Source organism: Numenius arquata, chromosome 28 (assembly GCF_964106895.1).
Source record: "Numenius arquata chromosome 28, bNumArq3.hap1.1, whole genome shotgun sequence".
NCBI classification, from domain to species: Eukaryota; Metazoa; Chordata; class Aves; order Charadriiformes; family Scolopacidae; genus Numenius; species Numenius arquata.
The window spans coordinates 2,889,210-2,915,112 of NC_133603.1; the positions used below are offsets into that span (position 1 = coordinate 2,889,210).

Here is a 25,903-nt window from a genome sequence, read left to right on the forward strand (position 1 = left end):
CTCAGGTAAAGCTCAAGGGAAAGGACTTAAGGAAGCCCTTTCCTGCTCCATCTCAGCTGTGTCGGGAGGGAACAGCGATGACTCTTCCTCCTCCTGTGCCTGAAAAAACAGCGGGACGGGAAACGGGCTGAAAGGTGAGGATGCTGGAAAGAAGGGGCAACAAAGTCAAAGGCTTTGAAAAAGCCAGGAAAGGAAGGAAAAGCATCGGTCCGGACCTCTCAGCTCTGTCACCGCAGCTCAGAGAAACCGGCTGGGACCTTGGAGGGTCTTGGAGGCACCACCAATCTCCAGGGACGCCTGAGGATCCATCTCCAGAGCAGTCTCGGCAGGGTGTTGCTCTGATGGCTCACCTCACCCCAGGGGCAAAGCTGATGTCCCAAGGGTCAGGAGAGGCAGAAATGGCTTCTGACAGCCAGGAAGGCCCTGCCCTGCAGTGAGCTGCACATTTGAACCCTTCAGGTCACCCAAGAGATGCTGCAGTCCTCCCAAACTGCCCTGCACAGCCTGTCCTGAAGGTGCTCAGGTCCTTCCCAAGCCCTGGCCAGGTCCTGTCACCCCTGGCATCTCAGAGGCATTTTCAGCCCCTGCTTGTCTCCCACCCACAGCTGTGTAATAAGTAATTAGAAGTAATTTGCTGATCTGATCAGTGTCTCAAGAACCATCTTGCCATACCAGACACGGAGGCATCTCAGAAAAGTCTCGCTATAATGATATCTTGAGCAGATGTTAAACCACAATGTAACTAAAGGTAAAATGTTAACCAAACCAATAGAAAAGGAAATAGCTTAAGCCTTGCTATAGCTGATGTAGGAACGTCCTGTATACCAAGAAAAACCACAATGTTCTGTTCCTATAGTTTAGGCATTGTGAAGCTGCTTTTGCTTTCCTACCTTAATAAATATTTAGAGAATCCATTTCGGACTTGATTGGTTTAAATTGAACTATAACAGCTGCACCACAACCTCTCTGAGGTGCCACCGGGCTGTGAAACTCCTCTTCCAGCTGCTTGTTGAGTCACCAAATCCCACCGGACTCCATTGATTGGAAGTGGCTTTGGAGAGTGAAAAATCCCAATGCCTGCAGGAAAGGCTGAACATGGGATGGGTGTCTCCAATCCCCGTCCTCCTCAGCTGTCCAACCGCTACTTCCTGGAGAAATAGAAGTTAATGTGTTGCCTGAAGTCCTGCTGGGAACGGGCTGGGTCTCAGTGTAACCAAAGGTGTAGAAACAGGAAATCTCTCTCCTTCCTCTTTCTTCAAAATCGAAACCAATTTGGAGGCTGAAACTGCGACGGTCGCTCTTCATGGCAGCCAGGACGCCTGTGGAAATCCTGCGGGATGAAGCCTGCTGCTCCATCTGCCTGGAAATATTCCAGGACCCCGTGTCCATCCACTGTGGGCACAGCTTTTGCCGGTCGTGCATCACTCGGAGCTGGGAAGGACTGACCAAAAACTTCTCCTGCCCCCAGTGCAGGGAGACGGGGGCCCAGAAGACCCTCCGACCCAACTGGGAGTTGGCCAACATGATTGATGCAGCCAAGAGGATGAACCTGCAACGGGACAGAGAGGTGGAAGAAGGGGAGAACTTGTGTGAGGAGCACCAGGAACCCCTGAAGCTCTTCTGCCAAGACGACAAAAGGCTTATCTGCATGGTGTGTGACAGGTCCAAGGTGCACCGTGACCATTCTGTGGTTCCCGTGGGCGAGGCTGTCCAGGAGTACAAGGTGAGGGGGTTATGGGTGTGTTGAGACACAAAGGTCCAGAAGCTCCTGGTGTTGGTGCTCTTGATGGGTGGAGATCCCTGTAGAGCCTTTGGGCTGTGGGATAAACCCCCTGTGGACTCCCCCATCCTTGTCTCTTGCTACCAACTCTTGAGGTGGCATTGCCTGCCCTGAGGAAGAGGTGGAGGTAGGAGCAGCACGCTCTTGGGGACCAAGGGGTCCTCTCCCCCAGGGTTCAGCCACGAGCAGGGGCTATAGGGAGGGTAGGAAACAGAGGCATAGGATTTCTCCTCACCACAATCCCTCTGCAAAACTCCATAAATGGCTCTGTCCTCCGGGGTGCGGGTCCCTTATCAAGGTCAGCTCTGCTGAAGATCAGTAGGAAAGGAGAGGGAGAGATCCTCAGCCCTTCTCCCACCCCACAGCTCCCGGAAAGTGCCTTGACCTTTGTGAAAATAGAAAAAGGGAAAAAAAAGGAAAAAAGGGGGGAGGTAAATCACCTTGAAACAGCCATGGGGGTCCCAAAACTCTGCCAACACTTACCCCAAGAGAAACCAAGAGTTCCCCGTTGCTTCTGCCGAGGGTGCCAGACCACGATGTCATTCTACAGGGGACTTCTTTCTTTCCTCTCAGAGACAAATTCAGACCCAACTGCATCGTCTGAAATCAGAGCACAAGGCGCTTCAATCTTCCGTGAAGGAGAGACAAGACCGAATGGAGGACCACACTGTAGGTGCCCATCATTTTTCCTGGGCAGAGGGTGGGGGAAGAAAGGAGGAACATCTCCTCTTTCTCCTGTCCCGCAGGGGTGGGTGATGCTCAAGGGCTGTGGGGAAGGGAGAGGGGGTTTGTATCTTCCCCAAATGCCTCTTCTTGGTGGGTCCCACTAAGGCATGGCCCACCCTTGGCCCTTGATGCTCTTCTCCTGCTCTCTGCTTCCCTTTCCCCACTTTGGCTTGCCCTGGGCAGGAGAGGACAGAAGCTGCAAAGCAGGAGATTGTGAGGACATACAGGAAGTTACATGAGATCCTGGAGAAGCAGGAGTCCTCTCTTCTGGCCCAGCTGGAGCAGCTGGACACAAAGATAATGAAAGCCCATGAAGAAATCCTCCAGAGGCTTTTGGAGGAGGCGACGAGCCTGGGCACGCTGATTGGGGAGATGGAGAGGACATACCAGCAGCCAGACTGGGAGCTCCTGAAGGTGAGAGTCCAGGCTTCCCAAACTTGCTGTGAAGGCCTGCATTGAGCTTGGTCTCCAGCCCTCGCTTTTCTACCCCAACCCGCTCAGAGAGGGACTTCCTTAGAGTGGGACCCCGGTACTCCAAGGGGAGGTGTTCCATGTCCCTGAGTCTCTTTTTCTCTCTCATCCAGGACATCAGAACCACCTTGTGCAGGTATGTGGTCCTTCTCCTGTCACCATGTCACCACCAGAGAGCAGCTCTGTGGCAGGACACTGGGAGAAAGCACGTAGGGATGGGTTGGCTCTTCTGCAGTACAGCCCTTGGACTTGACTGAGGCCACGGGGGGTTGGAAGGAGGGCTCTGCCCCTCTCTCCTTAATGAATGATGAATTTGGACACGGGCTGGCAGGAGGCAGGAGCAGGGAGTGCTGAGAAAACACGGAGCAGCAAACTACAACCAGGCGCAAATCCATCCCCTCTTCCCTTCCAGGGGCCAGAGGGAAACGCTCTCCCACTCATTTCATATTTCCCTGGAGCTGGAAAAGAAATTCTCTGATTTCACTGAGAAATCCGCAACCATCAATGGACTTCTGGAGAAATTCCAAGGTACCGAGGGCAGGTGCAGAAAGGCAAACGCCATCGTGCTTCTTGGTGGGGAGGGACGGAGTGAAGCCACGGGAAAGAAACGCATCCTGGGTGCTGAATGAGGGGTTGTTTCTGTCAAGATTCCACAATGAGACAGCGAAGGAGCAGGGAGCGTTGGTCTGATGTTCCCTGCCTGTCCTCCTCCTCTTCTCCTCTGCCTCCTCAAGTTTCTCGACATTCCCCCAAGCCTGTTCCTGACTCTCGGGACTTTTGCAGAAACCCACAATCACACCAACTCATCTTTCTGCCTCTCACATTTTTCTCTTCCCTCTAGATTTCCTGAAGTTCGAGTTTCCTTTGACAAGTAAGTGAACCGAACGCGTGCCCAACCAAGCCATCATGTGAAATCAAAAAATGTGGTAAAAGAAGCTCTGCTGCCCCCAAAGATTGCCCTAAAGTGCTCTGCTGCCTCCTTTCCCCCTTCTCCCACCCTGATCCCACCACCAGGCGATGCCTGGAGGCATCCTAACCGGGTCAGAGGGATGGGAGGGGAGAGAAAAAGCCCTGTTTCCACCCAAATCTGATGCCATGAGCCTGACTCTCTCTCTGCCTCCAGCACAGGTGACGCTGGACCCAGAGACAGCCAACCCCAGGCTTTATCTCTCGGAAGACTGCAAGCTCGTGTGGTGGGATCGCCGTGAGCAGGACCTGCCCTCCAACCCGGAGAGGTTCACATTCATGCCCTTTGTGCTGGGCTCACGGGGCTTCACATCGGGGTGGCACTGCTGGGACGTGGAGGTCCACAGAAAAGGCATTTGGGCCATCGGGGTGGCCAAGGAGTCGATTCCAAGGGACCTTGGGTTGTGCGTGAAGGTCGATGAAGGGATATGGGCTCTGCGTTATAACGGAAGTGGGTACGTGGCTCTGACCTCTCCTGATGACACCCCCTTGACTCTACGCAGTGTCCCCAAGCGGATACGAATCTGCTTGGACTATGAGGAAGGGAGGGTGGTGTTTTTTGATGCCGAGAGCAAAGAACGGATCTTTGCTTTTCCGCCGGCATCTTTCCAAGGGGAGAGAGTCTTCCCGTGGTTCATGGTGATGGAGGATGCTCAACTCAAACTTCTTCCCGAAGGCACAGGACAAAAAAACCCCAAAGCCACCAACTTACCCTTGGGAAAGAAACCAAGGGGTGGGTTTTTTCCCAATCCCACCAAAGGGACAGGAAAGGGTAGCGGTTTTAAGGTTCCTTTCTTTTAGTGCAAAACGGGAGCATTTCTGTGCCTTCAACTCCATTTTGATCTTTCAGTCACCAAATGGCTGTTCCTGGGTGCCAAAAATCTTGCCCTGATGGGGAGTTAAAAATAAAAGTGCAAATCATTTCTGCCGTGTGTGTGTGTGTTTTTTATTTTGGGTTTTTTATTTCCTGCGGGTTTTTCTCTGGAAGTTGCTCAAGAGAACTGGAGGAAGGAAAAGTCATCCGGGTTCCTCTCCAAAACCCACCGCACAGGGAGATGAGACCCAGGGGTTCAGATGAAGGTCCATCCTCTTGTCCCCAGGCATCCCTGCCTGGGAAAGCAGATAAGAGCAGGGAGAGGATGCCTATGGCCCCAGGAGCCCTCTTTTCCCAGCCTCAATGGGTAATTAACCAATTACCAGGGTGTAATGAGAGACACTGGAGGGATCTGATATTTGGCTCTGCCCTCTCTCTAACCCTGTTGGGCCCTTGCAGCGTTTTGATCCTTCTCCTTTCCAGGCTGGATTATCCCAGTCTTTCCCCATCCACCCTGGGCTTTAGTTTGGTGGCCTCACCCTCTTTTCCCCCCCAACCCTAGTACTGGGAAGCATCAAACTGGTCCTCGTACCCAGATACTGGCCTCACATGTGCTGCTGGAGGGGAGCAAGCCCATATGGGGTTGATATCAGGGGATGGTTTGGGTAGGAAGGGACCTTCCAGACCATCCAGCCCCACCCCCTTGCCATGGGCAGGGACACCTCCCACCAGACCACGTTGCTCAAAGCCCCCTCCAACCTGACCTTGAACCCCTCCAGGGATGGGGCATCTACAGCTTCTCAGGGCAACCTCTTCCAGTGTCTCAGCCCCCTGGAAGGTGGAGAAGCTCCAGGAAGTTTGGAAGGTGGAGAAGCCCCTGGAAGGTGAAAAAGACCTAGGAAGCTGGGAAGGTGGAGAAGCCCCTGGAAGTTGGTCCCATCCTTGACTCATGGATAGCTTGCCCCCTCCCTCCAAGACCCCAAAGTCCTCCTCAATGGCTGGTCTTAGTCCAGGAGGGTCTCCCACCCCAAGCTCCATGAGATTTCTTCCCAAAGCCCCAACTCACCCTTACCCAGGAGGCTCCAGCCCATCCTGGTCCCACTGAAGAGCCGTCCCGCCCTCTTCCAGCCTCCTTATCTGCTCACTCACATCTGGTGGGACCAAAAGGGGTAGGAGGCCAGAGGTAGGAGGAACCATCGCACGCGCCTGCCATCTTCTCACTCCTCTCCATGCTTTGAGGGCTGGGAGTTGTTTTCCCCACCGTTTTCAACCAGGAAGAGGAAGGTCCTCCTCTTCTTCCCTGCCAAATCAAGCTCCTTTGATCCTCTCCCGGAGGTGGGTTTGCGACCAGGAGGAGGAAGGTCCTCCTCTTCTTCCCCACAAAGCCAAGCTCCTTTGAGGTGGGTTGGGAAGAGCCATGGCTACCTGGAGCCCCACGGAAAGCCTGCAGAGCGAAGCCTCCTGCTCCATCTGCCTGGGCTTCTTCCAAGAGCCCGTCTCCATCCACTGCGGCCACAACTTCTGCCGGGGTTGCATCGCCCGCTGCTGGGAAGGGCTGGAGGCACCTTTCTCCTGCCCCCAGTGCCGGCAGACGGCCCCACAGAAGAGTTTCCGTCCCAGCAGAGAGCTGGCAAAAATTGCCGAAATCGCCGGGCGGCTCAGCCTGGAGGCGGGAGGAAGAGGAGGAGGATGGGGATAGGAGAAGGTGTGTAGGCAGCACCAGGAGGTTCTGAAGCTCTTCTGCAAGGAGGACCTGCAGCCCATCTGCGTGGTCTGCGACAGGTCCCGGGCTCACTGCTTCCACCCCGTGGTCCCCGTGGAAGAAGCTGCCCAGGAATATAAGGTAAAGCCCAGGGGACGGGCTGGCGCCCCACGGAAAACCCCTTTTCCCAAGGGCAAAGCGCGTCCCCCTCTCCGTGGGGCAGCCGCCAACGGGCATTTTCGGGTGGCATTTACCCATGGGCCTCCCGAGGGTTGGAACTCGATGGTCTTCAAGGTGCCTTCCAACCCAACCCGGTCGATGATTCCTCTTGGCATTTTATTGCAGGGATCCTTGGGGTTGGGGTTTTTTTAGGGGGGCAGTTGCAATAATCCTATTGGGATTCCCCACCCTTCCCGCTTAAATTTATTCAAAACATGTCAAAACGCCCAAAAATTCCTTTTATTTCTTTTTTTTTTTAACATTGATTTTGCGTATTTCTTCCCCTATTGGCTGTAGTTTCAGATACAGAGAAATAGCTCTTTTTATTCCACCCCCCCCCGCCCCCCGTCCCTTCCCCTTCTCTGCTCCTTTTCTGTTTTCCTGCCCATCCAAAACCTGTCCTCGTTGTTATTCTCCCCCCAAAAAAAAGAATTTGAGAAGGTGGCAGAGCCGTGTTGAAGGGAGGGAGGGGAGGAAACGCTCTGTGGTTTTGAGAAAAAAATGAAAAAGCACAGCAAAAAAGCACTTCTACAAATGCAGGGTAAATAAATCCACTGAGGGGGTGTTAAATTTATCTCAGAGCCACCAATTTTGGAGAGTTTTTTGGGGAGAAATCTCCCTGGATGTGGGGCTAGTGATTATGGGGGGGTGGGTTTAGCTTTTTTTCTGCAGCATTTTTCCCCGCCCTCGCAGGTGGCGGTTTCTGTGCCCCTAATCTTCAGCACATCGCCGCAGATCCTCCTCCTCCTCCTTCTCCTCTTCGTCCTCCTCCACTTCCGAGGAGTCATTTTAAGTGGGAAAACCCCACAGCCTCACCTACAGGCTGGAAATATTCCAGGACCCCGTGTCCTTCCACTGCGGGCACAGCTTTTGCCGGTTGTGGGGCCATAGGCATCCTCTCCCTGCTCTTATCTGCTTTCCCAGGCAGGGATGCCTGGGGACAAGAGGAGGGCTTGATGGACCTTCATCTGAACCCCTGGGTCTCATCTCCCTGTGCGGTGGGTTTTGGAGAGGAACCCGGATGACTTTTCCTTCCTCCAGTTCTCTTGAGCAACTTCCAGAGAAAAACCCGCAGGAAATAAAAACCCCAAAATAAAAAACACACACACACACGGCAGAAATGATTTGGACTTTTATTTTTAACTCCCCATCAGGGCAAGTTTGCAGGCACCCAGGAACAGCCATTTAGTGACTGAAAGATCAAAATGGAGTTGAAGGCACAGAAATGCTCCCGTTTGGCACTAAAGGAAAGGAACCTGAACACCGCTACCCTTTCCTGTCCCTTTGGTGGGACTGGGACAAAACCCAGCCCCTGGTTTCTTTCCCAAGGGTAAGTGGGTGGCTTTGGGGGTTGGGTTTCTTTTTTCCCCTGTGCCTTAGGGAAGAAGTTTGAGTTGAGCATCCCAGATCACCATGAACCACGGGAAGACTCTCTCCCCTTGGAAAGACGCCGGCGGAAAAGCAAAGATCCGTTCTTTGGTCTCGGCATCAAAAAACACCACCCTCCCTTCCTCATAGTCCAAGCAGATTCGTATCCGCTTGGGGACACTGCGTAGAGTCAAGGAGGTGGCACAAGGAGAGGTCAGAGCCATGTACCCATTTCGGTTATGACACAGAGCCCATATCCCCTCATCGGGCTTCAGGCACAACCGACGGTCCCTTGGAACCGACTCCTTGGCCACCCCGATGCCCCAAATACCTTCTCGATTGACCTCCACGTCCCAGCAGTGCCACCCCGATGTGAACCCCCGTGAGCCCAGCACAAAGGGATCTAATGTAAACCTCTCCGGGTTGGAGGGCACGTCATCCTCACAGCGTTCCCACCACATGAGCTTGCAGTCTTCCGAGAGATAAAGACCAGCATTGGCCGTCTCCGGGTCCAGCGTCATCTGTGCTGGAGGTGGAGAGAGAGTCAGGCTCATGGCAGCAGATTTGGGGGGAAACAGGGCTTTTTCTCTCCCTTCCCATCCCTCTGAGCCGGTTGGGAACCCTCCAGGCATCGCCTGGTGGTGGGATCAGGGTGGGAGAAGGGGGAAAGGAGGCAGCAGAGCACTTTAGGTCAATCTTTGGGGGCAGCAGAGCTTCTTTTAACACATTTTTTGATTTCACATGATGGCTTGGTTGGGCACACGTTCGGTTCACTTACTTGTCAAAGGAAACTTGAACTTCAGGACATCTAGAGGGAAGAGAAAAATGTGAGAGGCAGAAAGATGAGTTGGTGTGATTGTGGGATTCTGCAGAAGTCCCGAGAGTCAGGAACAGGCTTGGGGGAATGTCGAGAAACTTGAGGAGGCAGAGGAGAAGAGGAGGAGGACAGGCAGGGAACATCAGACCAACGCTCGCTGCTCCTTCTCTGCCTCATTGTGGGATCTTGAAAGAAACAACCCCTCATTCAGCACCCAGGATGCGTTGCTTTCCCGTGGCTTCACTCCGTCCCTCCCCACCAAGAAGCACGATGGCATTTGCCTTTCTGCACCTGCCCTCGGTACCTTGGAATTTCTCCAGAAGTTCCTTGATGGATGAGTTCTTCTCGGTGAAATCAGAGAATTTCTTTTCCAGCTCCGGGGAAATATCGAGGGAGTGGGAGAGCGTTTCCCTCTGGCCCCTGGAAGGGAAGAGGGGATGGATTTACGCCTGGTTGTAGTTTGCTGCTCCGTGTTTTCTCAGCACTCCCTGCTCCTGCCTCCTGCCAGCCCGTGTCCAAATTCATCGTTCATTAAGGAGAGAGGGGCAGAGCCCTCCTTCCAACCCCCCGTGGCCTCGGTCAAGTCCAAGGGCTGTACTGCAGAAGAGCCAACCCGTCCCTACGTGCTTTCTCCCAGTGTCCTGCCACAGAGCTGCTCTGTGGTGGTGACATGGTGACAGGAGAAGGACCACATACCTGCTCAAGGTGGTTCCGATGTCCTGGATGAGAGAGAAAAAGAGACTCAGTGACATGGAACACCTCCCCTTGGAGTACCGGGGTCCCACTCTGAGGAAGTCTCTCTCTGAGCGGGTTGGGGTAGAAAAGCGAGGGCTGGAGACCAAGCTCAACGCGGGCCTTCACAGCAAGTTTGGGAAGCCTGGGCTCTCACCTTCAGGAGCTCCCAGTCTGGCTGCTGGTATGTCCTCTCCATCTCCCCAATCAGCGTGCCCAGCCTCGTTGCCTCCTCCAAAAGCCTCTGGAGGATTTCTTCATGGGCTTTCCTTATCTCTGTGTCCAGCTGCTCCAGCTGGGCCAGAAGAGAGGACTCCTGCTTCTCCAGGATCTTGTGCAGCTTCCTGTATTTCGTGACAATCTCCTGCTTTGCAGCTTCTGTCCTCTCCTGCCAAGGGCAAGCCGAAGCGTGGAAAGGGAAGCAGAGAGCAGGAGAAGAGCATCAAGGGTCAAGGGTGGGCCATGCCTTAGTGGGACCCACCAAGAAGAGGCATTTGGGGAAGATACAAACCCCCTCTCCCTTCCCCACAGCCCTTGAGCATCACCCACCCCTGCGGGACAGGAGGAGGAGGAGATGTTCCTCCTTTCTTCCCCCACCCTCTGCCCAGGAAAAATGATGGGCACCTACAGTGTGGTCCTCCATTCGGTCTTGTCTGTCCTTCACGGAAGATTGAAGCGCCTCGTGCTCTGATTTCAGATGGTGCAGTTGGGTCTCAATGTGTTTCTGAGAGGAAAGAAAGAAGTCCCCTGTGGAATGGCATCATGGTCTGGCACCCTCAGCAGAAGCAACGGGGAACTCTTGGTTTCTCTTGCGATAAGTGTTGGCAGAGTTTTGGGACCCCCATGACTGTTTCAAGGTGATTTACCTCCCCCCTTTTTTCCTTTTTTCTTCTTTTTCTATTTTCACAAAGGTCAAGGTTCTTCAGGGAGCTGTGGGGTGGGAGAAGGGCTGAGGATCTCTCCCTCTCCTTTCCTACTGATCTGCAGCAGAGCTGACCTTGATAAGGGACCCGCACCCTGGAGGACAGAGCCATCCTACGCCTCTGTTTCCTACCCTCCCGATAGCCCCTGCTCGTGGCTGAACCCTGGGGGAGAGGACCCTTTGGTCCCCAAGAGCGTGCTGCTCCTACCTCCACCTCTTCCTCAGGGCAGGCAATGCCACCTCAAGAGTTGGTAGCAAGAGACAAGGATGGGGGAGTCCACAGGGGGTTTATCCCACAGCCCAAAGGCTCTACAGGGATCTCCACCCATCAAGAGCACCAACACCAGGAGCTTCTGGACATTTGTGCCTCAACACAACCATAACCCCCTCACCTTGTACTCCTGGGCAGCCTCACCCATGGGAACCACAGAATGGTCACGGTGCACCTTGGACCTGTCACACACCACGCAGATAAGCCTTTTGTCATCTTGGCAGAAGAGCTTCAGGGGTTCCTGGTGCTCCTCACAGAAGTTCTCCCCTCCTTCCACCTCTCTGTCCCGTTGCAGGTTCAATCTCTTGGCTGCTTCAGCGATGTTGGCCAACTCCCAGTTGGGTCGGAGGCTCTTCTGGGCCCCCGTCTCCCCGCACTGGGGGCAGGAGAAGTTGGTGGTCAGTCCTTCCCAGCTCTGAGTGATGCACGACCGGCAAAAGCTGTGCCCACAGTGGATGGACACGGGGTCCTGGAATATTTCCAGGCAGATGGAGCAGCAGGCTTCATCCCGCAGGATTTCCACAGGCGTCCTGGCTGCCATGAAGAGCGACCAACCGAGCTCCTTTCCTTCTCAAATGATCAGAAAGGTCAGAGATTTCTCTTCCTGATTCTACACCATTGGTTACACTGAGACCCAGCCCCTTCCCAGCAGGGCTTCAGGCAATACATTAACTTATATTGCTCCAGGAAGTAGCGGTTGGACAGCTGAGGAGGATGGAAATTGGAGATGCCCATCCCATTTTCACCTTTTCCTGGAGGTGCTGGGATTTTTCACTCTCCAAAGCCACTTCCAATCAGTGGAGTCCAGTGGGATTTGGTGACTCCACAGCAGCTGAGTTTCATGCCCTGGTGGCACCTCAGAGAGGTTGTGGTGCAGCTGTGGGTGGGAGACAAGCAGGGGCTGAAAATGCCTCTGAGATGTGAGGGGTGACAGGACCTGGCCAGGGCTTGGGAAGGACCTCAGTAGCCTTCAGGACAGGCTGTGCAGGGCTGTTTGGCAGCCTCTCATTATACCCTTTTAATTGTTTAATTACCCACTGTGGTTGGGAAAAGAGGGCTCCTGGGGCCATAGGCATCCTCGCCCTGCTCATATCTGCTTTCCCAGGCAGGGACGTCTGGAGATGAGGACTTGATGGACCTTCTTCTGAACCCCTGGCTCTGCTGTATCTTCTCAAGGAACAAGCCCAGCCTCTTCCTTGACTGAAGCCCAGGGCGTCAGGGCTCACCCTGAGCCAGCACCAAAAGGAGCAGCCCCATTTCCAGGTGTTTCTGGCCAATTCTGACTCCCCCTTTGCACATGGAGTCAGGCTGGGACCTAGCTGTAAATGGCTCCAGCTCCTGGCTGGTGGCTGACTTTTCCCCACCTCTATTCCCACAGACTTGCTGGGTTTGAGGAGGCAGAAAACTCAGGTTTCTCATCTCCCTGTGCAGTGGGTTTTGGAGAGGAACAGGGATGACTTTTCCTTCCTCCAGTTCTCTTAAGCAACTTCCAAAGAAATACCCGCAGGAAATAAAAAACCCAAGGAAAAAAGCACACACACAAGGGAGAAAGGACTTAGAATTGCACTTTTACTTTTAACTCCCCATCAGGGCAAGATTTGAGGCACCCAGGAACAGCCATTTAGTGATGAAAAGATCACTGTTTAACAGTTGTTAATCAGCTGTTTAACGTTTTTATCAATGACATAGACAGAGGGATTGAGAGCACCATCAGCAAGTTTGCAGATGACACCAAGCTGTGTGGTGTGGTTGATACACCAGAGGGATGGGATGTCATTCAGAAGGACCTGGAGAGGTGGGCCCAGATGAACTTCATGAGGTTCAACAAAAGCAAGTGCAGGGTCCTGCACCTGGGAAGAAACTCTCCTGGGGATAAATACAAGACTGGGGGATGAGGTATTGGAAAGCAGCCCTGAGGAAAGGGACTTGGGGGTGCTGATGGAGGAGAAGCTGGACACGAGCAGGCAATGTGCTCTCGCAGCCCAGAAGGCCAATCACATCCTGGGCTGCATCAAAAGAAGCGTTGCCAGCAGATCCAGAGAGGCGATTCTGCCACTTTGCTCTGGTGAGACCTCACCTGGAGCGCTGTGTGCAGGTCTGGAGCCCTCAATAGAGAAAGGACGTGGACCTGCTGGAGCGGGTCCAGAGGAGGGCCACCAAAATGATGAGGGGGTTGGAGCACCTCTGCTACGAGGACAGGCTGAGGGAGCTGGGGTTGTTCAGCCTGGAGAAGAGGAGGCTCTGGGGAGACCTCATAGCGGCCTTCCAGTCCCTGAGGGGGGCTACAGGAAGGCTGGGGAGGGTCTGTTTGGGGAAAACAGATTTGGGGAAAACAGGTCTTCTTCTCTCCCCTCCCATCCCTCTGACCCGGTTGGGAACCCTCCAGGCATCGCCTGGTGGTGGGACCAGGGTGGGAGAAGGGGGAAAGGAGGCAGCAGAGCACTTTAGGTCAATCTTTGGGGGCAGCAGAGCTTCTTTTACCACATTTTTTGATTTCACATGATGGCTCGGTTGGGCACGCGTTCGGTTCACTTACTTGTCAAAGGAAGCTCAAACTCCAGGAAATCTAGAGGGAAGAGAAAAATGTGAGAGGCAGAAAGATGAATTGGTGTGATTGTGGGTTCGTCCTCCCCCTCTGCTCCTCCCTGCCCCCCAAGACCCCCCTACCAGCCCCCCAAGGACCTCCCTGCCCCCCAAGGCCCCCTCTACCAGCCCCCCAAGTACCCCCTGTCCCCCCCCAAAACCCTCTACCAGCCCCCCAAGGACCTCCCTGCCCCCCAAGACTCCCCTACCAGCCCCCCAACTACTCCCTACCCCCTAAGACCCCCCTACCAGCCTCCCAGGCTCCTCCCTGCCCCCCAAGACCCCCCTACCAGCCCCCAAAACACCCCCCTACCAGCCCCCCAAGGACCTCCCTGCCCCCCAAGACCCCCCTACCAGCCCCCCAAGTACTCCCTACCCCCTAAGACCCCCCTACCAGCCTCCCAGGCTCCTCCCTGCCCCCCAAGACCCCCCTACCAGCCCTCAAACACCCCCCTACCAGCCCCCCAAGGACCTCCCTGCCCCCCAAGACCTCCCTACCAGCCCCCCAAGTACTCCCTACCCCCTAAGACCCCCCTACCAGCCTCCCAGGCTCCTCCCTGCCCCCCAAGACCCCCCTACCAGCCCCCCAAGGACCTCCCTGCCCCCCCCAAAACCCTCTACCAGCCCCCCAAGGACCTCCCTGCCCCCCAAGACCCCCCTACCAGCCCCCCAAGGCCCCCTTTGCCCCCCAAGTACCCCCTGCCCCCCCCCAAACCCTCTACCAGCCTCCCAGGCTCCTCCCTGCCCCCCAAGACCCCTCTACCATCCCCCCCAAGGCCCGCTCTGCCCCCCAAGACCCTCCCCCAGCCCCCCAAGACCCTCTCCCTCCCCTAAACCCCACTCTCCGTACGGCTTCCCCACCACCATCCCCTGGGCGCCGCCATGTTGCCCCGCCCCACCCTGGGCGCCGCCATGTTGCCGTACAGCCAGCCCCCCCATCGAGGCTACTTCCGCTTCCGCCGGAAGGCGGCCCGGCCTCTTCCTGTGAGGGCGCTGAGGGCGGCGGGAGGCGAGCGGGCCGCGGCCTCCGTTTTTCCCCCTCGTTATCCGGTGCCATCCGATCCCTGCCGCCGCCGCCATGACGGAGCAGATGACCCTGCGGGGCACCCTGAAGGGCCACAACGGCTGGGTGACCCAGATCGCCACCACCCCCCAGTTCCCGGACATGATCCTCTCCGCCTCGCGGGGTGAGGGGGAGGGAAGAGACCATCTGAAGGGGAAGGGGGGGCCGGGGGGAGACCATCAGGAGGGAGAGACCATCTGAAGGGGGGGGGGGAGAGGGGGAGAGACCATTTGAAGGGGAAGGGGGCGGGGGAGACCATCTGAAGGGGAAGGGGGGGGTCATGGGGAGACCATCAGGAGGGAGAGACCACCTAAGGGGAGGGGGGGTTGGGGGGAGACCATCTGAAGGGGGAGGGGGGGTCAAGGGGAGACCATCAGGAGGGAGAGACCACCTAAGGGGAGGGGGGGTTGGGGGGAGACCATCTGAAGGGGGAGGGGGGGTCGGAGGGGGTCAGGGGGAGACCATCTAAAGGGGAAGGGGGGGTGTCAGGGGGAGAGCATCAGGAGGGAGAGGGGTGAGACCATCTGAAGGGGGAGAGGGGGGTCAGGGAGAGACCCATCTAAAGGGGAAGGGGGGGTCGGAGGAGGTCAGGGGAAGACCAGCAGGAGGGGGGGGTCAGGGGGAGACCATCTAAAGGGGGATAGGGGGATCAGGAGGAGACCATCTGAAGGGGGGGGGGGGTCGGGGGAGACCATTAGGAGGGGAAGGGGGGGGGTCAGGGGGAGACCATCTGAAGTGGGGGACACACACAGGACAGGCTGGAGCCCCCCCCATTTAGTGCAGCGCCCGGGGAGGGGGTGTAGCAGGGGAGAGGTGGCGAGGAAGAGGAGGGGAGAGGAGGCAGGAGGCTGCGAAGGAGCAGAAAAGGGGCTTTTTCACCCCATTTTCAGGATGGGGGGCGGTGAGGTGATGCTCCCCCCCTCCCCCCCAACCTTATCTCTTCTCCAGATAAAACCATCATCATGTGGAAGCTGACCAGGGACGAGACTAATTACGGCATCCCCCAACGAGCTCTGCGGGGTCACTCCACTTCGTGAGCGACGTGGTCATCTCCTCCGATGGGCAGTTCGCCCTCTTCCGGCTCCTGGGATGGCACCTTGCGCCTCTGGGACCTCACCACGTCAGTCCTGGGGGGCTTTTGGGGGAGACTGAGAGGGATTTGGCGGGGGGGGGGGGGGGTTAGGGGGCCTGGAGGGGTTTTGGGGGAGACTGGAGGGTGTTTAGAGGGGACTGGGGACTTTTAGGGGGGACTGGGGGGGTTTTGGAGGGGACTTGGGGGGGTTATAGAGGGGTCTGGGGGACTTTTAGAGGGGACTGGGGGGGTTTTGGGGGAGACTGGAGGGGGTTTTAGAGGGGACTGGGGGGTATTAGGACTGTGGGTGTTTAGGGGGGACTGAGGGGTGGTTTTGGGGGGCTTTGGGGGGGACTGGGGGGAGTTTAGGGGGACTGGAGGGGTTTAGAGGGGACGGGGGGGTTTAGAGGGGTCTGGGGGACTTTTAGAGGGGACTGGGGGGGTTTGGGGGGAGACTGAAGGGGGCTTTAGAGGGGACTGGGGGGTATTAGGACTGTGGGGGTTTAGGGGGGACTGGGGGAGGTTTTAGGGGGACTGGAGGGGTTTAGAGGGGACTGGGGGGTTTGGGGGGGAACTGGGGAGGTTTTGGGGGAGACTGGAGGGGGTTTTAGAGGGGACTGGGGATGGTTTGGGGGGGCTTTGGGGAGGACTGGGAGGGACTGGGGGCATTTTAGGGGGGTTTTGGGGGGTTTTAGAGGAGAGTGGGGGGGTTTAGAGGGGATTGGGGGGGTTTTAGAGGGGACTGAGGGGGGTTGGGGAGGTTTTTGGGGGGGTTGGGGGAGACTTGGGGGGGGTGAGGGGGGTTTGGGGGGGACTGGAGGGGATTTGGGGGGCACTGGGGGGTGTTTTTCCTCCCTTTTCTCTCCCGATGATTAGACCCGACGCAAAGTCTCCTGATCCTCTGGGATCTGAAGACGACGTCCTGCAATTATGATGGGAGAAAAAAAAAACAGAATATTGGGGGGGGGTGGGGGCTCAGGCTCTTTTTTTTTTTGGGGATCATTTTGGGCCAAATCGGTAAAATTAGGAGAAGGGGGTTGGGAGAACCAGGCGTCTGGATCAAATTCATCCCGATGGCCCCCAAATCCTCTTCCAAAGTTCTCCTTAACGTTTTTTGTAGAGCATTCCTTGGTTCTTTTTTCTTCAAATACTTGGATTTTTTGGTCCAATATTTGGATTTCCCCAAATATTTGAATCCCCCCCCCCCCCCGATCCTTGCATTTTCCACCCAAATATTTGGATTCCTCCCCCCCAACTATTTGGATTTTCCCCCCAATACTTGGATTCTCCCCCAAATACTTGGATTTTCCCCCCAAAATACTTGGATTTTTTCCTCCAATATTTGGATTTTCTCCCCAAATATTTGGATTTTCTCCCCCAACATTTGGATTTTTTTTCCCCAAATATTTGGATTTTCTCCCCCAACATCTGGATTTTTTTTCCCCAAATATTTGGATTTTCCCCCCCAACATTTGGAATTTTCCCCCCCAACATTTGGAATTTTCCCCCCCAATATTTGGATTTTCCTCAAATATTTGGATCTTTCCCCCCGAATACTTGGATTTTTCTCCTCCTCCTCCTCGCTGGAGCTTTTGTCTGAAGCTTTCTCCCCCTTTCTCCTCTCCCAGCGGCACCACCACCCGTCGCTTCGTGGGTCACACCAAGGACGTCCTGAGCGTGGCTTTTTCCTCCGACAACCGGCAAATCGTTTCGGGTTCCAGGGATAAAACCATCAAGCTCTGGAACACCTTGGGCGTCTGCAAGTACACGGTCCAGGTGAGAACCTCTGGGGGTGGTGGGCTTCCAGAACGCACGTCCAGGAGAACCGACCCTCCGTGGATTTGGTTTTAGCTCCGTTCCCACCGCTTTTGATGGAGAATCCAGGTCTCCCCAGTCCCATCCTAATGATTAGAACCTGCACTTTTCCTTGTTGACCTCTCTTTGGGGAGGATTTGAGGACAAATCCTGCAATTCTGAGGGATGGAGGAGGAGGGGAGAATCTGGAAAAGCTCCGGAAGGATGGGATGCGGCAGGTCTCATCTTGCAGCTCCCTGTGAAGGGGGTGGGGAAGAGCCGGTTGTTGTTGTTTTTTTTTTTTCCTCGCCTTGAACCCGGAGTCGTTCCTCTTCCCGCAGGACGAGAGTCACTCGGAATGGGTGTCGTGCGTGAGGTTCTCCCCCAACAGCAGCAACCCCATCATCGTCTCCTGCGGCTGGGACAAACTGGTGAAGGTGGGGGATCAGCTCCTTGGAGCAGCCAAGAACGTTCTGGGGGAACGTTTTTTTACCCTTAAAATCCCCAAATTTGGGGTAGAACAGCAGCTTTTAACCTCCTTTTTCTTCTTCCCTCCTCCACCCAGGTTTGGAATTTGGCCAACTGCAAGCTGAAGACCAACCACATCGGGCACACGGGCTACCTCAACACGGTGACCGTCTCCCCCGATGGCTCCCTCTGTGCCTCCGGTGGCAAGGTACGTGTCATGGGGTGGGGGGAAGGCCCAGGTCCCGTGACCGAGATTTCGGGTGTCCCACCAGCAGATCCAGTTTTGTTTGGGTGTCCACCACCTTGAAAACGGGCTCCACATCTCCGTCACGGCTTGAAGATGGGGTGGGAAGGGCCCAAAGATCTGGTTTGACTTTGATGGTCCTCAGAGGGAGGACCACAAAGATGCTCCACCACCTCCAGGGACCTTCTTTAGCTCTTCGGTTTCAGCCCTCGATGGGTTTTCTTGGAATTTTCTCAGAATTTTCTCGCCGTGTCCTTCAACTTTTCCATATCCACGTTGGCTTGGGGCAAAGTTCTCCACCTTAACCGTGGTTGGGGCGGGCGAGGGTCTCCTCGGGGTTGGACCAGGGTCTCCTCGGGGTTGGACAAGTGTTGGGGTTTGCTCTGACTCCCATCTTCTGCCCCCCTAAGGACGGCCAGGCCATGCTGTGGGACCTGAACGAAGGCAAACACCTCTACACCTTGGACGGAGGAGACATCATCAACGCCTTGTGCTTCAGCCCCAACCGCTACTGGCTCTGTGCTGCCACCGGCCCCAGCATCAAGATCTGGGTACGTCACCTCTGGGTCCCCAACCCCTTTTTGTCCCCATCTGGCCAGGGTTCTTCCAGAAGACTCAAGTCCTTTAGATTTTGGGTGGTGCCGGGTTTGGAGCCACCATGGTGGTTGAGATCCTCGCTTTGGATCACCGATCTCGGAGAAGGAGCTCTCCTGGATGAGTGTCCCCCCCTGATGGTGGTGGTGGTGGTGGGGTCACGCAGCAGCCACCGCTCCCCGTCTCCTTGTCCCCCTGGCCGAGGAGGGTCGCGGTGGCCGGAGGGGCAGAGCCACCACGCCGTGATGAAACACTTTGATGCCATCTGATTGCATCCATGCGGAAATCCAGAGGCTGTTTCTGAGCGATCCTTTGCTCCTTTCACCACCTTCCGGAGTTGGGTTGGATTGGGTGGTGGAAGTTCCTCCTTCCTTCATCTTTTTTCTTCCTTCCTGCCAGGACCTGGAAGGCAAAATCATCGTGGACGAGCTGAAGCAGGAGGTGATCAGCACCAGCAGCAAAGCGGAACCTCCCCAGTGCACCTCCCTGGCCTGGTCTGCGGATGGACAGGTAAAAAAAACAGCCCCTTCTCCCTCTTCCGGCGTCCCAGCCCTAGGGGGAGGAAGAGGAGGAGGAGGAGGATGAGAATGATGATTTGGGGGACCCTCCTGCTGCTCTTGGAGCGTAGGGACCCTGAGGACACTTGTGCTCCACTCCTGGAGCCATCTCTGTCAGCAAGGGCAGGAGTTTCCTGGGGTCCCTTCCTCGCTCCCTCGGGGTTCCTTCCTTCCTTCCTTCCCTTCCTTCCTTCCCTCCCTTCCTTTCTCGGGGTCCTTCCCTTTCTTCCTTCCCTTTCTTCCTTCCCTTTCTTCCTTCCCTTTCTTCCTTCCCTTTCTTCCTTCCCTTTCTTCCTTCCCTTTCTTCCTTCCCTTTCTTCCTTCCCTTTCTTCCTTCCCTTTCTTCCTTCCTTCCTTGGGGTCCTTCCCTTCCTTCCTTCCTTCCTTGGGGTCCTTCCCTTCCTTCCTTCCCTTCCTTCCTTCGGGTCCTTCCCTTTCTTCCTTCCCTTCCTTCCTTGGGGTCCTTCCCTTTCTTCCTTCCTTCCTTCCTTGGGGTCCTTCCCTTTCTTCCTTCCTTCCTTCCTTGGGGTCCTTCCCTTTCTTCCTTCCTTCCTTCCTTGGGGTCCTTCCCTCCCTTCCTTCCCTCCCTTCCTTCCTTCCCTCCTTTGGGTCCTTCCTTTGGGTCCTTCCTTTGGGTCCTTCCTTTGGGTCCTTCCTTCGGGTCCTTCCCTTTCTTCCTTCCCTTTCTTCCTTCCCTTTCTTCCTTCCCTTTCTTCCTTCCCTTTCTTCCTTCCCTTTCTTCCTTCCCTTTCTTCCTTCCTCGGGGTCCTTCCCTTCCTTCCTTCCTCCCTCGGGGTCCCTTTCTTTCTTCCTCCCTTCCTTCCTCCCTCGGGGTCCTTACCTTCCTCTCTTCCTCCCTCGGGGTCCCTTCCTTCCTCCTTTGGGGTCCCTTTCTTCCTTCCTTCCTTCCTCCCCCCCTTCCTCAGGGTCCCTCCCTTCCTTCCTTCCTCGGGATCCCTTCCTTCCTCCCTTCCTTCTTCAGGGTCCCTCCCTCCCTCCCTCTCTTCCTTTCTTCCTCCCTCCCTCTCTTCCTTTCTTCCTCCCTCCCTCAGGGTCCCTTTCTTCCTTCCTTTCTTTCTTCCTCTCTTCCTTTCTTCCTTCCTCTCTTTCTTCCTTCCTCTCTTTCTTCCTTCCTCTCTTTCTTCCTTCCTCTCTTTCTTCCTTCCTCTCTTTCTTCCTTCCTCTCTTCCTTCCTTCCTTCCTCCCTCGGGGTCCTTACCTTCTTCCCTCGGGGTCCCTTTCTTCCTCCCTTCCTCCCTCGGGTTCCTTACCTTCCTCCCTCGGGGTCCCTTCCTTCCTTCCTCCCTTCCTCTCTTCCTCCCCTTCCCCTTCATCTCCCCACTCACCGCTTTGAGCTTCACCCTCCGCCCCCGAGGACCCACAGGTCCTTTGTCCTCATCACCTCCCGAGGTGACCCCCTTCTTGGTGGCCCCCCAACCCCGTTCCCCTTCCCGTCACCCCATTTCTCTCTTCCTCCCCGCAGACCCTCTTCGCCGGTTACACCGACAACCTCGTCCGCGTGTGGCAAGTCACCATCGGGACCAGATGAGGACGCGGTAGCGAGAAATCATACTTTTTACGTACAAAAAAAAAATTAGGAAAAAAAAAAAACCAAAAAATCAATAAAAAAAAAGAGCGTTCCATCAAGCTCCCGCCCCACAACTCTCAGAGGTTGGTGGAACACGTGGGGCTGGAGCTTTTGCTCCGGCTTTGTGTCCCCAAAAAGTTGTCGTCCCCAGGCCTGGGAGGTTGGGGACGTGGCGGTGGGGGGGGGGGGGGTTTGGGGGCGCCAGCAGAACTTTGATAATAATAAATTTAAAAAAAAAAACCCGTAATACGTAAAAACAAAGAGCGGAGGGAGATAATTACGTGCCGGGGGACGGCGCGGTGGGACCGGGAAGATTTTTTTCTCCCGACCCTTGGGGATTTGGGGTGGGGGGGTGGGGGTTTGGGGGTGGTTTCCTTCTCCCACGCCGCGAAAAAAAAAAAACCCACCTGGAAAAAAAAAAAACCCGCGATTCCTTAAAAACACCCCGAAAGTTGATAAATTTAAGACGCCTGGGTGACAAGTGACATTTTCAGAGCGGTCGTTAACCAAGGAGACGTTTTAACCCCCGACTTCTCAACCCTCGGCCTCGCAGACCCTCAAGTCTGTGCTTAAAAAAACCCCAAAACCCCTATTTTTTACAAATTTAGGACTTTTTATGCTTTTTCCCCCCCAAAAAGCCACCCACGTCCCCAAGCTGGAAGGGACTTTGGTCCCTCGGTGACGCCACCTCAGCCCTTGGATATCCCTTTAGGTGGATAAAAGCGAGTGGGACGCGCGGCTCTGGGCCTGACCTAAGCTAATTAAGAGTAATTAAGCCAAGATATAACGAGGCGAGATCTTAATTGGAATAATCGGGGACGGAGACCCCGATTCCCGGTGCCCAATTTTAAGCCAAATCTCTTCAAAACCGGCGCCGGGATCTCAATAAACCAAAGACAGGGGTTTACAACCTTAATCTTTATTAATTATTATTATTTTCTTGCCATTTAATAAAACTAAATCTCCATTTAATTATTTTTTATTTTTTATTTTTTTAGCCAAAAAATATTTTGAACTAGCTCTGTAATGCCAACAGGGGGGAAAAAAATATAATAATAATTAATAATACCAATCCACCGACAGAAAAATAAAGAATAAAACACAAAGAGTCTCTCGAGGGGGACAAGATTGAGCTGGAAATTCAGCAACTGGGGAGAAAAAAAAGAAAAAAAAAACCAAAAAAAGGGAAAAATAAAATAAATATTCCCTGTTTTCGAGAGCTCTCGAGCTGCAAAGGGGGAAAAATAAAACCCACGAGGCCGATTCTTCCCTCCGTGGTTGGGAACGGAGGAGAAGAACCACCTCTTTGCACCCTCCTCGGCCCCCAATAAAGTGCCAGAGCCACCAAAAAATGGTTCCGAAGGGATTTTTGGGGGGGATTTAAGGAGTTTTCAACCCTTCTCCCCCCACCCCCCAAAAACAAAACCGATAGGGGGAAGGAGAAGATGGAAGGTCAAAGCGGGTTCGACTCCGGGTCCCAAAAATTGGGAGTGGGTTGAAGATGCTCTGTGCGGATCCCAAAAAAAAAATCCAGGCACCTCGGTGTAACCGGCGAGAGGAAAAGCGAGGATTTTTTTGGGGGGAAAAATGATGGAATTTCAAGAAAGGAGAGCGTTTGCTCCTCAACGTCCGGATCTCTCCACCCCCAAGGAGCTTCCAAGAGGAGCCAAGACGCAACCTCAAAACTCAACATCATGGAAAACGGGGAGAGAGGAGGAAGAACCTAAATGAAAACCACCTTTGGAGGAGGATCCTTCCCAATATTTGGAAAAAAATGATGGAATTTCAAACCAAGAGTGTTTATTCCTCAATGTACGGATCTGTCCTCCCCAAGGAGCTTCCAAAGGGAGCCAAGATGCTCCTCAAAACTCAATGCGGGTGGAGAACGTTGACTTGGGGGGGGGAAAAGGGAGAGAGGAGCAAAAGCCCAAACTTTCCAAGGCGGATCCTTCCCAATATTTTTGGAAAAATGATGGAATTTCAAACCAAGAGCTTTTGCTCCTCAAGGTACGGATCTGTCTCATCCCAAGGAGCTTCCAAATGAGGAGCCAAGATGCTCCTCAAAACTCTGGGTGGAGAACGTTGACTTGGGGGGAGGGAAAGGGAGAGAGGAGCAAAAGCCCAAGTGAAAACCAACTTCTGAGGTGGATCCTTCCCAATATTTTTTGGAAAAATGAAGGAATTTTGAGAAACCAAGAGCTTTTGCTCCTCAACGTATGGATCTTCTCACCCCCAAGGAGCTTCCTAAAGGAGCCAAGATGCTCCTCAAAACCAAGATGCAACCTCAAAACTCAACGTTGTGGAGAACACCCTAGAAAATTTAGACATAAAGTTGGGGAAAAAAGGGAGAGCGGAGCAAGAACCCAAATTAAAACAACCTTCGGAGGAGGATCCTTCCCATTATTTTTTGTAAATGATGGAATTTTGAGAAACCAAGAGCGTTTGGCTCCTCAACGTATGGATCTCCCCCTCCAGAAGCTCCTGAAAGGAGCCAAGATGCTCCTCAAAACCAAGATGCAACCTCAAAACTCAACGTCGTGGAGAACGCGCTGGAAAATTTAGGCAGAAACTTGGAGGAAAAAAGGGAGAGCGGAGCAAGAACCCAAATTAAAACCACCTTCGCAGGAGGATCCTTCCCAATATTATTTGGAAAAATTAAGGAATTTCAAACCAAGAGTGTTTACTCCTCAGTGTACGAATCTGTCCTCCCCAAGGAGCTTCCAAAGGGAGCCAAGATGCTCCTCAAAACTCTGGGTGGAGAACGTTGACTTGGGGGGAGGGAAAGGGAGAGAGGAGCAAAAGCCCAAGTGAAAACCAACTTCTGAGGTGGATCCTTCCCAATATTTTTTGGAAAAATGAAGGAATTTTGAGAAACCAAGAGCTTTTGCTCCTCAACGTATGGATCTTCTCACCCCCAAGGAGCTTCCTAAAGGAGCCAAGATGCTCCTCAAAACCAAGATGCAACCTCAAAACTCAACGTTGTGGAGAACACCCTAGAAAATTTAGACATAAAGTTGGGGAAAAAAGGGAGAGCGGAGCAAGAACCCAAATTAAAACAACCTTCGGAGGAGGATCCTTCCCATTATTTTTTGTAAATGATGGAATTTTGAGAAACCAAGAGCGTTTGGCTCCTCAACGTATGGATCTCCCCCTCCAGAAGCTCCTGAAAGGAGCCAAGATGCTCCTCAAAACCAAGATGCAACCTCAAAACTCAACGTCGTGGAGAACGCGCTGGAAAATTTAGGCATAAAGTTGGGGGAAAAAGGGAGAGAGGAGCAAGAACCCAAATGAAAAGCAACTTCCAAGGCGGATCCTTCCCAATTCCACCCCCGAACCAGGCGAGATCCCGAGGAGGAGCCTCCGGGAGGTCCTTGTGAGCGAAGCCAGAAGAGGAGGAGTGCAGCGGGTGGAGGATCCCGAAAGGGGAAATCCATCCCAAAGGGAAAAAAAAGTTCGGGAACGTTTCTCAGGTGCAAATTTTGATGCGGGTGCCCTTGGCCAAAACGCGGAAAAATGGGAAGATGCGCTCGTGGAAGGAAGCGTTGAAGGTGTGGATGTGGCTCATGCTTTCGGCGTTGTAGAAGCCCAACTGACCCTTTTCGTAGTCCAAGTAGACGCCGAAACGCCTGGGCCTCTCGCTGGGCGACAAAGCAGTTTGCTCGGTGGCCGTCAAGGCTTGATATTTTTTCCCGTTGGTGCCCACGCACCAAATTTCTCGTTTTTGGTGAGGAGACCCGGTGGTTTTTTCTTTCCGACGAGCCGTTTCTCGGGCGGCCCCCACCGCCCAACCCCGGCGACCCCCGACTTCGACTTCCCAGTAATGGCGGCCGGAGGTAAAACCTTGCGCCCCCAAAACGCAATAATCGGCGTCGAAACGTTTGGGGTTTTCGGGTAAATCCTGTCGACGTTCGCCCAGTTTGACGCTGCGACGGTCCAGGGAGAGGCTCAGGCGGGGGTGGGCCGTGTCGGGGTCCAGGGTGACGTCAGCTGGGAGGGGGGGGGGGACACACGAACAAAAGGGGGGGGACACGTTACCCCAGTCACCTCCAATCTCTCCCATAAATCCCCCGAATCGCCTGATTTTTCACCTCGTTTTACTTCCCCCACCCCCCCAAAATCTTACAGCCTCACTGGGACTGACCCCCCCCTTCCCCCCCCCCTCCCCAGTTTGTTACTGGTTTGGGCTGGGATGGATGGAGTTAAAAGCTCTTCAATCCCCCCCCCCCCCCCCCAAATTTTTCCTCTCAACATCTTTCACCCCCCCCCATTTAATTTCTGTAACCCCCAAATTTCAGCTCCTTTAATGCCCCCAAATTTACCCCCTTTTGCCCCCCCAATTTCCTCTTTTCACTATTTTCACCCCCCCAAATTTCCTCCCCTGCCCCCTTTCACCCCCCCCAATTTCCTCCCGACCCCTTTAACCCCCCCAATTTCCTCCCCCCACTATTTTCGCCCCCCCAATTATCCTCCCCCCACTATTTTCACCCCCAAAATTTCCCCCCTTCACCCCCAAAATTTCCTTCCCCCCCTCTTTTCACCCCCCCGATTTCCTCTCCCACCCCCTTTTACCCCCAAAAAATTTCCTCCCCCCACTCTTTTCGCCCCCCCAATTATCCTCCCCCCACTATTTTCACCCCCAAAATTTCCACCCCCCCAATTTCCTCTTCCACCCCATTTTATCCCCCAAAAATTTCCTCCCCCCACTCTTTTCACCCCCCCAATTTTCCCCCCCTTTTTGCCCCCCAATTTTCCTCCCCCCACTATTTTCACCCCCAAAATTTCCTCCCCCCCCTCTTTTCACCCCCCCAATTTCCTCTCCCCCCCATTTTCACCCCCAAAATTTCCCCCCCCCATTTTCGCCCCCAAAATTTCCTCCCCCCCTCTTTTCACCCCCCCAATTTCCCCGCCATTTTCACCCCCAAATTTCTTCCCCCACCCCCTTTCACCCCCCCCAATTTCCTCCCGACCCCTTTAACCCCCCCAATTATCCTTCCCCCACTCTTTTCACCCCCCCAATTTCCTCCCCCCCGCCATTTTCGTCCCCCAATTTCCTCTCCCACCCCCTTTTACCCCCAAAAAACTTCCTCCCCCCACTCTTTCCCCCCCCCCAATTTCCTCCCCCACTCTTTTCACCCCCCCCAATTTTCCTCCC

At 54.5% G+C, this 25,903-nt stretch overlaps 4 protein-coding genes across 4 annotated transcripts; 2 read left to right on the top strand and 2 right to left on the bottom strand.

Moving 5' to 3' along the window:
* The first annotated feature begins 1,522 nt into the window (after window positions 1-1,522).
* LOC141476145 (E3 ubiquitin-protein ligase TRIM7-like) lies at window positions 1,523-5,224 on the top strand. The gene is made up of 6 exons (XM_074164748.1): window positions 1,523-1,723; window positions 3,091-3,113; window positions 3,390-3,505; window positions 3,819-3,848; window positions 4,101-4,676; window positions 5,217-5,224. The coding sequence occupies exons 1-6, from the start codon at window positions 1,523-1,525 to the stop codon at window positions 5,222-5,224; spliced, it is 954 nt and encodes a 317-aa protein (XP_074020849.1).
* A 2,830-nt stretch (window positions 5,225-8,054) lies between these two features.
* On the bottom strand, window positions 8,055-14,285 carry LOC141476146 (E3 ubiquitin-protein ligase TRIM39-like). The gene is made up of 6 exons (XM_074164749.1): window positions 14,222-14,285; window positions 13,325-13,354; window positions 11,044-11,355; window positions 10,224-10,342; window positions 9,168-9,276; window positions 8,055-8,572 (listed from the first exon to the last, which is right to left on the bottom strand). Exons 1-6 carry the CDS (start codon window positions 14,283-14,285, stop codon window positions 8,055-8,057), a joined length of 1,152 nt encoding a protein of 383 aa, XP_074020850.1.
* Window positions 14,286-14,446: 161 nt separating this feature from the next.
* LOC141476179 (small ribosomal subunit protein RACK1-like) lies at window positions 14,447-20,979 on the top strand. The gene is given in 10 exon segments (XM_074164788.1): window positions 14,447-14,558; window positions 15,383-15,457; window positions 15,460-15,509; window positions 15,511-15,554; window positions 17,135-17,282; window positions 17,642-17,737; window positions 17,866-17,976; window positions 18,423-18,563; window positions 19,006-19,116; window positions 20,647-20,979. Coding segments are annotated over 10 exon segments (951 nt in total). The 5' UTR covers window positions 14,447-14,449; the 3' UTR covers window positions 20,713-20,979.
* Window positions 20,980-24,217: 3,238 nt separating this feature from the next.
* Window positions 24,218-24,811, bottom strand: LOC141476147 (E3 ubiquitin-protein ligase TRIM41-like). Its single transcript, XM_074164750.1, has 2 exons — window positions 24,787-24,811; window positions 24,218-24,738 (listed from the first exon to the last, which is right to left on the bottom strand). Exons 1-2 carry the CDS (start codon window positions 24,809-24,811, stop codon window positions 24,218-24,220), a joined length of 546 nt encoding a protein of 181 aa, XP_074020851.1.
* Window positions 24,812-25,903: the final 1,092 nt, after the last annotated feature.

Coding starts and splice junctions, on each gene's coding strand:
- LOC141476145 (XM_074164748.1), top strand. CDS start 1,523: ATGATTGATGCAGCCAAGAGGATGAACCTGCAACGGGACAGAGAGGTG. Junction 1,724..3,090: donor AGGCTGTCCAGGAGTACAAG/GTGAGGGGGTTA, acceptor TCTCTCATCCAG/GACATCAGAACCACCTTGTG. Junction 3,114..3,389: donor ATCAGAACCACCTTGTGCAG/GTATGTGGTCCT, acceptor CTTCCCTTCCAG/GGGCCAGAGGGAAACGCTCT.
- LOC141476146 (XM_074164749.1), bottom strand. CDS start 14,285: ATGGCGGCGCCCAGGGTGGGGCGGGGCAACATGGCGGCGCCCAGGGGA. Junction 13,355..14,221: donor GGGATGGTGGTGGGGAAGCC/GTACGGAGAGTG, acceptor TCTTCCCTCTAG/ATTTCCTGGAGTTTGAGCTT. Junction 10,343..11,043: donor GGAAGGAGGGGAGAACTTCT/GTGAGGAGCACC, acceptor GCCATTCCACAG/GGGACTTCTTTCTTTCCTCT.
- LOC141476147 (XM_074164750.1), bottom strand. CDS start 24,811: ATGGGAGAGATTGGAGGTGACTGGG. Junction 24,739..24,786: donor AGAGATTGGAGGTGACTGGG/GTAACGTGTCCC, acceptor CCCCCCTCCCAG/CTGACGTCACCCTGGACCCC.